This window comes from Salvelinus sp. IW2-2015, unplaced genomic scaffold (assembly GCF_002910315.2).
Source record: "Salvelinus sp. IW2-2015 unplaced genomic scaffold, ASM291031v2 Un_scaffold1287, whole genome shotgun sequence".
Taxonomy (NCBI): Eukaryota; Metazoa; Chordata; class Actinopteri; order Salmoniformes; family Salmonidae; genus Salvelinus; species Salvelinus sp. IW2-2015.
The window spans coordinates 83,334-93,983 of record NW_019942819.1 but is presented as its reverse complement, the minus strand read 5'-3'; the positions used below and the strand labels follow the sequence as shown (position 1 = coordinate 93,983).

The window sequence follows — 10,650 nt, the reverse complement described above, 5'->3', positions numbered from 1 at the left end:
CAGCTAGTGCTATGTAGTACTGGTAGTAGGTAGGGTTAGTAGAGTTGTGGTAATGTTAGGTGGTAGTAGTAGGTAGGGTTAGGTAGTAGTTGGTGGTAGTAGTGGTAGGTTTAGTAGTAGTTGGTGGTAGTAGTAGTAGTAGTAGGGTAGGTAGTAGTTGGTGGTAATGGTTAGGTGGTAGTAGTAAGTAGTAGTAGTAGTAGGTAGGGTTAGGTAGTAGGTGGTGGTAGTAGTAGTAGTAGTAGGTAGGTTAGGTAGTAGTTGGTGTAATGTTAGGTGGTGGTAATGTTAGGTGGTGTAATGTTAGGTGGTGGTAGTAGTAGTAGTAGTGGTTAGGGTTAGGTAGTAGTTGGTGGTAATGTTAGGTGGTAGATGTGAGTAGTAGGTAGGTTTAGTAGTAGTTGGTGGTAATGTTAGGTGGTAGTAGTAGTGGTAGGGTAGGTAGTAGGTGGTGGTAATGGTTAGGTGGTAGTAGTATGGTTAGGGTTAGTTAGTAGGTGGTGGTAATGGTTAGGTGGTAGTAGTAGTAAGTAGTAGGTAGGGTTAGGTAGTAGTGTGGTAATGTTAGGTGGTAGTGAGTAGTAGTAGGTAGAGGTTAGGTCGTAGTTGGTGGTTATTAGGTGGTGGTAAGTAGTGTGGTAATGTTAGGTGGTAGTAGTAGTAGTAGTCGGTTAGGTGGTCGTAGTAGTAGTAGTAGTAGTAGTAGTAGTAGTAGTAGTAGTAGTAGTAGTAGTAGTAGTAGTAAGTAGTAGTAGTAAGTAGAAGGTGGTGAGTATAGTTGGTGGTAATGTTAGGTGGTGGTAGTAGTAGTAGTAGTAGTAGTAGTAGGTGGGGTTAGGTATAGGTGGTGGTAGTAGGTTGTAGTAGTAGTAGTAGTAGGTAGGGTTAGGTAGTAGGTGTGGTAATGTTAGTGGTAGTAGTAGTAGTAGTAGGTAGGGTTAGGTAGTAGTTGGTGGTAATGTTAGGTGGGTGGTAGTAGTTGGTGGTAATGTTGGGTGGTATTAGTAGTAGGTAGGGTAGGTAGTAGTAGTAGTAGTAGTAGTAGTAGTAGTAGGTGGTGGTGTGTGGTAGTAGTTGGTGTAATGTTAGGTTGGTGGTAGTAGTAGTAGTAGGTAGCGTTAGTAGTAGTTGGTGGGTAATGTTAGGTGGTGGTAGTAGTAGTAGTAGTAGGTAGGGTTAGGTAGTAGTAGTAGGTGGTGTTGGGTGGTAGTAGTTGGTGGTAATGTTAGATGGTGGTAGTAGTAGTAGTAGGTACGCGTTAGGTAGTAGTTGGTGGTTGTTAGGTGGTGGTAGTAGTAGGTAGGGTTAGGTAGTAGTAGTAGTAGTAGTAGTAGTAGGTAGGTAGGTAGGGTTAGGTAGTAGTAGTAGTAGTAGTAGTAGTAGTTAGGTTAGGTAGTAGTTGGTGGTAATGTTAGGTGGTAGTGTAGGTAGGGTTAGGTAGTAGTTGGTGGTAATGTTAGGTTGGTAGTAGTAGTATAGTAGGTAGGGTTAGGTAGTAGTTGGGTAATGTTAGGTGGTGTGGTAGTAGTAGTTAGTAGTAGGTAGGGTTTAGGTAGTAGTTGTGTGGTAATGTTAGTGGTGGTAGTAGTAGTAGTAGTAGTGAGTGTAGGGTTAGGTAGTAGTTGGTGGTAATGTTAGTGGTAGTAGTAGTATAGTAGGGTTAGGTAGTAGTAGTAGTAGGTAGGGTTAGGTGTAGTTGGTGGTAATGTTAGGTGGTAGTAGTAGGTAGGGTTAGGTAGTAGTTGGTGGTAATGTTAGGTTAGGTAGTAAGTAGTAGTAGTATAGTAGTAGTAGTAGTTATAGTATAGTAGTAGTAGTAGTAGTAGGGTTAGGTAGTAGTTGGTTGTAATGTTGGTGGTAATAGTAGGTAGGCGTTAGGTAGTAGGTGGTGGTTAATGTTAGGTGGTAGTAGTAGTAGTAGTAGGTAGGGTTAGGTAGTAGTTGGTGGTAATGTTAGGTGGTAGTAGTAGTTGTGTAGGTTAGGTTAGGTAGTAGTTTGGTGGTAATGGTTGGTGGTAGTAGTAGTATGGTAGGGTTAAGGTAGTAGTAGTAGTAGTAGGTAAAGGTTGTTAGTAGTAGGTGTGGTAATGTTAGGTGGTAAGTAGTAGTAGTAGTAGTGAGTAGTTAGGTAGGTAGTAGTTAGGTGGTAATGTTAGTGGTGGTATAGTTAGTAGTAGTATAGTAGGTAGGGTTAGGTCGTAGTTGGTGGTAATGTTAGGTGGTGTAGTAGTAGTAGTAGTAGTAGTAGGTAGGGTTAGTTAGTAGTTGGTGGTAAATGTTAGGTGGTAGTAGTGAGTAGTAGGTAGGGTTAGGTAAGTTAGTAGTAGTAGCAGCAGCAGTAGAAATGCTAGAACCATTTGAATTGTATGAGCAACCATTATGGTTAAATGTCTGCTCAATCCTCCCCTTGAGCGAGTTCTTACCTTCCCAGTCACCATCTCGATGAGGACACATCCCAAACTCCAGATGTCAGCTGCTCGGCCATGACCTTCGCCCTTTGCCCTCGTAATGACCTCAGGTGCCATATATGCTGATGAATAGAGTAGGGAAAGAGCAGGTTAACAACTGAACAAGCAATAATCTGAAACATGAAATCTCTCTTCTTAGATCTTGATAAGTGTATGAATTGTGACAGCAGGGAGATTGATTAGATTTGTTTTATTCATTCGGGTCGACAGCTAGTCTTACTGGGGTCCGACTCATAACCAAAGAGACATTACATTTAAACAGATACAACAATGCCAAAGGAGCACAGCGATGGTTAAAGTTTCACTATGATAATTAATTACCTAGGYTTTTGTAAACTCACATATCGCCTCGTGAGTCCTTTTACCAGAAGAGAAGGGGTGACCATAGGAGGGGCTAATGGGTGGTGACATTAAAAACTAAAGTCCTATTAGATTAGAATACAATTTTCCCCCCAGGAGGAAATTATTTTTTGGAATTGTTCAAAAATAAACCTACGTAGTTGTACACAGCAGACGTACAGGTTCMATACTGGGCCTTCAAAGTATTCACACCCCTTGACTTTCTCCACATTTTGTGTTACAACCATCATTTAAAACTGATTTTGTGTCACTGGCCTACACACAATACCTAAAAGTTGTCTAAAAGTGTCTAAAAGTTTAATGCTGAAATGTCTTGAGTCAAGCCTAAATAAGTTCAGGAGTAAAAATGTGCTTAACAAGTCCCATAATAAGTTGCATGGACTCACTCTGTGTGCAATAAGTGTTTAACATGATTTTTGATTGACTACCTCATCTCAGTACCCCACACATACAATTATCTGTAAGATCCCTCAGTCAAGCAGTGAATTTCAAACACAGATTCAACCACAAAGACCAGGGAGGTTTTCCAATGCCTTGCAAAGAAGGGCACCTATTTGTAGATGGGTAAAAAAAGCAGACATCGAATTTCCTTTTGATCATGGTTATTAATTACACTTTAGATGGTGTAGCAATACACCCAGTCACTACAAAGATACAGGTGTCCTTCCTAACTCAGTTTCATCATGATAACTAATTACCCAGCCTTTAGTAAACTCACATTATTTTTCCCTAGAGGAAAACTTGGTTCAGTCTGCTTTCCACCAGACACTGATAAATTATTTCACCTTTCAGCARGACAATAACCTAAAACACAAGGCCAAATCTACAGTGGACAGTGTTACAGTTTTGACTTAAATTGKCTTGAAAACCTATGGCAAGACCTGAAAATGGTTGCCTAGAAATGATCAACAACCAATTTGACAGTGCTTGAAGAATTTGAWAAATAATAATTGGGCAAATGTTGCACTATCCAGCTGTGGAAAGCTCTTAGAATCTTATCCAGAGACTCTCAGCTGTAATCGCTGCCAAAGGTGCTTCTACTAAGTAGTGTGACTCGGGTGGATTGTTGAATACTTATGTAAAATTTGATAACTTTATTTTAATTATCAATACATTCGCAAAAAAATATGATTTCTAAAACACATGATTGAATAGTTCTTTGGTGTTCAACATGTTTTGTTTGACTGGGGACGCGAGAATACATGGTCTGTTTTGTTCATTATGGGGCTGGGTGAAGTAGACGAGGTGAAATGGGCGTCGGATTATGTGTGTAGATTTATTTTATTTATTTATTTCACCTTTATTAACCAGGTAGCAAGTTGAAGAACAAGTCTCATTTACAATTGGACTGGCCAAGCTAAAGCAAAGCGCAGTTCGACACATACAACAACACTGAGTTACACAATTGAGTAAAACAAACATACAGTCAATAATACAGTAGAAAATAAGTCTATATACAATGTGAGCAAATGAGGTGAGATAAGGTAAAGGCAAAAAAAGGCCATGGTGGCCAAGTAAAACACTGGAATGGTAGATTTGCAGTGGAAGAATGAGCAAAGTAGAAATAGAAATAATGGGGTCCAAAGGAGCAAAATAAATACAGTAGGGGAAGAGGTAGTTGTTTGGGCTAAATTATAGATGGGCTATGTACAGGTGCAGTAATCTGTGAGCTGCTCTGACTGCTGGTGTTTAAAGCTAGTGAGGCAAGTGTTTCCAGTTTCAGAGATTTTTGTATTTCAGAGATTTTTGTAGTTCATTCCAGTCATTGGCAGCCAAAGGAAGAATTGGCTTTGGGGGTGACCCGAAGAGATATTCCTGCTGGTAGCGCATGGCTGACAGAAGTGTGTGCTGCTATGGTGACCAGCGAGCTGAGATAAGGGGGGACTTTACCTAGCAGGGTCTTGTAGATGACCTGGAGCCAGTGGGTTTGGCGACGAGTATGACGCGAGGGCCAGCCAACGAGAGCGTACAGGTCGCAGATGAGTGAGGGGACATGAATACTTTCTGAAGGGAGCRTATAACATAATGTGTCTCATTCACCTGCCGTTCCCATGGTGCTGTTAACCTCTCCAGGCATGGTCTGGGCATTGTTCAGCTTCACAGAACAGCCAAAGTCCCCCAGCTTGATCAAGCCTGACGACGTCAGGAAGATGTTGGCTCCTATGGTAGAGAGAGAGGAGGAACAGTGAGAGAGAGGCCAAGAAAGGAGGAGTGAGAGGGAGACACTGGGCTCAGAGACATCCATACAGTAAGAACAACTCCGGCTGTGTCAATGACACTGGAGTTACAGGAAGGGTTGATAACTCAATCTGAGAATAATGATAGCTTTTCTTTATGGCATAAACCYCCAGCCAATGTCTATAGCTAAAATGCATTAACTGATTCATAACACTGCTACAAGGTGCCTGCATAACCCTGACATTGAATTAAGAGACCAACAGTAGGCTAGAGAGAAAGAGACATCTCTACCAGAGAGGTGCTAACTGACCCTTGATGTCTCTGTGCACGATGCCGTGTTCGTGCAGCACGTTGATGGCCGTGGTGGTCTGTTTGCTGTACAGCCTGATGACGTGTTCCTGTAGGCCAAGCCTKGACACCTCCTCCAGGGTCCCCTCATCACAGTACTCCATGAAGATGTACATCTCCTCCTGGTGGGGAGAGGGGGGGACACAGACAGTTAATGCATACATCCAATCTGATGTTATAGCCCGTTCATACATAGTGTCATATCATTCACATAGACTGAGTTTGACCTGACCTTTCAAACTTTCCCAAAGTTCCCTGGCTTTTCAGAGATTCCGGTCGGAGGATTCCCTCTTGATTACGGGAACCTCCAACTAGAATATCTGAAAAGCCAGGGAAAGTTCCTAGAACTTTGGGACACATGCTCTTACCCGATGYAGCTCAACACCAAAGTAGCGGACCAGGTTGGGGTGTTTGATGCCCTCAAAGATCTTCAGCTCATCTGCTGTCTCCTTTATCGTCTTATGGTCGTTCGGCTGGAACCGGATCTGATCAGGAAAATAMACTTTTATTGGACAAAAACATGTTTTTTACGTATGGGAAAATAGTATGGGAACTGTTGATAGGAATGGATGTTAACTGGCAGTGAATTAAAATGACCATAAACATTTTTTTCAATTCAGGGCAACATTCTGCTCCCGTGCTACATTGTTGTAGCAACACTTTGGCTACAAAAGCCTATCAGGCCATGGCTACCTACCTCCTTCATAGCCATGAGTTCCCCAGTGTCCACGTTGATGCAGGTGTACACCTTGCCATACTGTCCCTCACCTGTAGCGGGAGACAGATGAAACACCATGGGCATGATAAATGAGACAACAAACTCCAGGGAAAATCTAAAATGGCAACCTATTCCCTTTACTGTGTACAACTGTTGGCCAGAGCCCACGAGGCCCTGAGTGGGCACCCCTGAGTCAATACTTTGTAGAAGCACCTTTGGCAGCGATTACAGCTGAGAGTCTCTGGATAAGATTCTAAGAGCTTTCCACAGCTGGATAGTGCAACATTTGCCCAATTATTATTTTTCAAATTCTTCAAGCACTGTCAAATTGGTTGTTGATCATTTCTAGGTTGCCAATAGGTTGCCCTGTATATAGAGGATAGGGTATCATTTAGGGGGGACACAAGTTCAGCCGAGGCTCTGACAAAGTAGTGCACTATAAAGGGAATAGGGTGTACAGTACATACCTATCTTGTTGCCCCTCTGCCACTTGAAGGTGACCTTGCGGAGGCCAACGTGCATGACGTTGTCGTARGATTTGGGGGTGTCGCACACCTGGCCAATGATGTTCCTTTGCTTCATGACTGCGTAGCGTTTGTCCTCGAAGGAGTGTATGGAGCGACGTACAGCTTCCATGGGGCTCTGTCTGGCTGCCGTGTCTGAGGAGAAAGAGGTGTAGAGGACAGACTCTCAGGAATGAAGAGGAATAGAAAACAGACTTTCTCAGTTGTGTAAAATGTGAGAAATGGAAAGGTATAGAACAGACGGACTCTACACACTACTCTGGAGCAGTTTAGAGATWAAGTGCCTTGCACAAGGGCACAASAGCCAGAGATGGTATCTAGGACTTGGACTTGCAACACCCCCATCTACCCTCTCGTTATTCTCACCTTTTGATTGGCTGATGAAGGTGCGGAGCTCCCAGCTTCTCCTAGCTGTGCTGCTGGGTTCTCCTCCCTTAGGATAGGAGGGTTCTGATGAGAGAGACGACAGACAGGCAGTAAGATGGGAGCTATGTTAAGGTAGAAAAACACACAGGTCAAGTGACTACTCCTACTTTCCATTTKATTTCATTCTTGTTCAAAGTCAAAAAGACGTAATTATGCAGAATGCACAGTTCCATTAAGACAATATCATAGACATCTCAACAGGACAATGCAAACAATTAAAAGTGTCTAATACCTTCCCTGTTCTCAGTGGGACTGGAGTGTCGGCTCAGAGACCTGAAATGCATCTCGGCCGCTGCAGACCACAGCCTGTCGTTCTCCTGGAGGTTGGTCCCTCTGCACAGGGAGAGGCAGGTATCATACAATCAACTACAATCTACCCAAGTTGTCAGCCATCAGAGGGGTATACTACCAAGCAGGATCAATGAGTTAGCCAGACAACTTTGATAAGCAACCAGAAATAACTAGATTTTCTGGTTCACTAAAAATGTGTTTGTATGTACATTAAAAAATAATAATAATTTAATCAAAATATTTTACCAAGTTAGCTGGCCAACTCATTGATCCTGCATTGTACAGTACGGCTCAGGTCCCAGACTAGCCCGGTTCCAGATCTGTTGCCAACTYCTATGGCTATTGTGATGCCATAACAATGACCGTAGGAGACAGCACAAACATATCTGGGACCTGTGGTCAACCAATATCAGTCAAGAGGCTTGTGATTATCGAGATGGCGGAACATAACAAATACGTGATACAATAACTCTATAACTCTCAACCCTACCCCACACCCGTAGAAATAGAATGATTCTATAACTATGCCCATCCCACCAAAGTTCAAAGGTCAAACAGACAGCTCAGCTAGAGCACATGCTTTCATTTTAAAAGGACAGAAACCAAACAAGCCAAAGATCAAGAGCGCCCCATCAGATGCTTAGAATAAAAGCAAGGCCACACTAATATGGATTAATAGCAGAGTAACTCTGGCATTGTATTTTCCCGCAGCATGATRAGGTAACAGGTTGTGTTTACATTTCTCACGCCATGCACAACCACGTGTTGGAGAATGTGTGTTGTGGGACATTGGCCAGGTGGACAAAAGGAAAGCATGGATTAAAGTCTCTCCATAGATGGCATTCAGGGTAAGGTAACACATTTGAGTGAACTATTCCTTTAAAAAGACAGTCCTTATAAAACTGTAGTTTTGATAGTGTTATAAAGTGGTATTTTTAAATGCACATTTCTGTTAGCGGCAACGCATACAAACCAGTTAGAGCGCTGGGCCAGTAACCGAAAGGTCGCTGGTTCGAATACCCGAGCTGACAAGCTGAAAAATCTGTCTGTGCCCTTGAGCAAGGCACTTAACCCTAATATACGCCGTACTACTATGGCTGACCTTGTAAAACACATTTCACTGCATGTGACAATACATATAATTTTTACAATATATATMTATTTTTTTACATCTGGATAAGCATGCAGAACATGCTACTCTCTGGGTCCACTCCAAAACTGTGAGATAGTATGGCAGGGTAAACCACCGGGGGCATGTCAACCCGACTTCTCTGTCAACTCACCTGGTCAAATAAGGGGAAATAAATATAGAACTTAAATCTGAACCACTAGTTGACTAGTTCAGATGGGAGGGGTGGGATATGGGATATTAGCCTGTGGCTGGGGTGCTCTGGGTTGATAGTACAACCCTAGTAGTACTTGGTACTTGGGGGGGGGGGGGGCTACCTGACGTCATTTGGGGTGGATCCAGGTGCTTTGGTTGGACCGTGTTCCCCGGGGGGGCCCTGAGGGGCAGGGACTGTGCGGGGGCCTGTAGGTAGACACAGCTGAGTCCGTAGGTCGCAAGGGAGACTCCTAGAGCTGGTGACAAAAACACACTGAGGAACTCTGGAGTGCCTTGGAGATGAGGTGTGTGTATGTGTCCCAAGCACCCAAACAGTAACATCCTTTCAAAGKTGTCACCAGTTACACATGAGAACATACACCCACACTCCATGTTAACTCATTCAGAGTCACAAAAGCATTAATACAAGTTCAACCACCCAATTTAAAACCCATCAATTACTGCACAAGACCAGAGAACATGAGGAATATGAGAACATGCAGGAAAACACACATTATAAAAACACAGTATTATCAAGGCCGCAAATGGTTCTTAGTGCCTCATTGTAAGCATGACCTTTGACCTACCTGAAGCCCTCTGCATTGGGGATGAACAGCTGGGGGTTGGGGGGGTCACTATGGCAACGAGGGACCTTGACCGGTCGAGGACTGTTCCTGGAGGCTGAGTGGAGAAGAGAGGAAGGGCCATCCTCAACAAGGCCAAGATATTTGACTCCAGCCCTCCTCCTATTTCTACACACTAGTTTCTGGCCCCTTAAGGCTAACAAGATGGGGKTTTTATCCAATGAGTGCATACATGTTCATCATGCGCATGTGATCCCTGAGGGACTTGAACCCATGACCTTGGCATTGCTGCTAGCACCATGGTCTTGCCAACTGAACCACACAGGCCCACATATTTGTGCAGGTGAGGCAGGGTCTTACCTATGTACAGGCCACTGACTGGGCTGTGAGGCTTCCCGATCACATGACCAATGCACTCGTTCATCAGAGCTTGCAAATTCTGCAGAGGGAAGGATTTATGTAATCACAATACCATTCTGCAAAATGCCCAATCAATTAATCAATAACGTAGTCATTTAATAAATCAGTCAATGAAGTAGTATGTTTTTACTAGGAAGTCGTCCTCTGGTAAAGCAGAGATGAAGGCAGGTTCGATGGCTTGGAGGAAATCAAAGCCTTGAGTTGCCCAGCGGGGTCTGGTACCCCGGCCACTTTCACACTTAGTGAGGACATAGTTCATCCACTTCCTGGCGAAAGAGATGTAGCGCTCCCCGATCCGCTGACGGAACTCCCCTGACATCAGACGCACCACCTCCTTGTGGTACTATGGAGAACAAGAGGTACATTTGAAGTGTCTCTTCACTGGAACAGTAGAACCCTTACATCACAAACAGAACCACAGCACTCTTCCTTGTGCTGCTACTGTGAGGAACTTAACACTGCCTTCACACAGGTAGCCTCAGATCAGCTCGTTTGCCAATAATTGGGCAAAAGATCAGAATTGGGCTGTCTGTGTAAACGCAGCCAATAGGAGGGTCAGTTGTACTATGGTTTAGGGGTCAGACAGGTTAGACAAAAACACAAGGAGGACCAAGCCAATCTTACTATTATTCAAATGTCTTTATTTCTGTTGCATGTTCAATAGAACCTATTGTAAAAACGATGCCGTGTTTCCGTGTCAGCCTTCCTCAGAAAAAGAACAATTGTCCAACCAGACCCAAATAGATATGTTTACAATTACCTTCCGCTAACAGCTCATCCCTGTAACATTACTAACACAACCCTCCAATTACCTTCCGCTAACGGCTCATCCCTGTAACATTACTAACACAACCCTCCAATTACCTTCCGCTAACAGCTCATCCCTGTAACATTACTAACACAACCCTCCAATTACCTTCCGCTAACAGCTCATCCCTGTAACATTACTAACACAACCCTCCAATTACCTCCAGCTTACATCTCCAGTACTCAGGGCAGGCTTAATGAT

General features: G+C 43.5%; 1 protein-coding gene and 1 long non-coding RNA gene across 18 annotated transcripts in view; one reads left to right on the top strand and one right to left on the bottom strand.

Annotated features, from left to right (window-relative positions):
* Positions 1-10,650, bottom strand: part of LOC112070316 (mitogen-activated protein kinase kinase kinase 4) — a 70,624-nt gene that overhangs the window by 9,579 nt on the left and 50,395 nt on the right. For 4 of the 5 annotated variants that reach the window (XM_024137730.2, XM_024137731.2, XM_070438915.1 and 1 more), the window contains exons 15-26: positions 9,772-9,984; positions 9,582-9,660; positions 9,225-9,318; positions 8,760-8,894; positions 7,255-7,355; positions 6,963-7,046; positions 6,540-6,731; positions 6,052-6,122; positions 5,723-5,839; positions 5,317-5,476; positions 4,869-4,988; positions 2,424-2,530 (exon numbers count right to left, since the gene is read on the bottom strand). In XM_024137730.2, coding sequence (XP_023993498.1) covers positions 2,424-2,530; positions 4,869-4,988; positions 5,317-5,476; positions 5,723-5,839; positions 6,052-6,122; positions 6,540-6,731; positions 6,963-7,046; positions 7,255-7,355; positions 8,760-8,894; positions 9,225-9,318; positions 9,582-9,660; positions 9,772-9,984 — 1,473 coding nt within the window. The remainder of the gene's footprint in view (positions 1-2,423; positions 2,531-4,868; positions 4,989-5,316; positions 5,477-5,722; positions 5,840-6,051; positions 6,123-6,539; positions 6,732-6,962; positions 7,047-7,254; positions 7,356-8,759; positions 8,895-9,224; positions 9,319-9,581; positions 9,661-9,771; positions 9,985-10,650) is intronic. The other variant, XM_024137732.2, reaches the window with a different exon arrangement.
* Positions 174-2,225, top strand: LOC139024276 (uncharacterized). Of its 13 annotated transcripts, XR_011475562.1 has the most exons (8): positions 174-220; positions 277-365; positions 649-670; positions 927-965; positions 1,146-1,175; positions 1,685-1,758; positions 1,903-1,983; positions 2,196-2,225. It is a non-coding gene; the product is annotated as an uncharacterized lncRNA (long non-coding RNA). The 13 variants fall into 13 exon arrangements; XR_011475558.1 differs by lacking the exons at positions 174-220; positions 277-365; positions 649-670 and adding an exon at positions 693-828 and having other exon boundaries at positions 877-965; XR_011475569.1 differs by lacking the exons at positions 174-220; positions 277-365; positions 649-670; positions 927-965 and adding exons at positions 787-812; positions 1,393-1,460 and having other exon boundaries at positions 1,129-1,180; positions 1,713-1,758.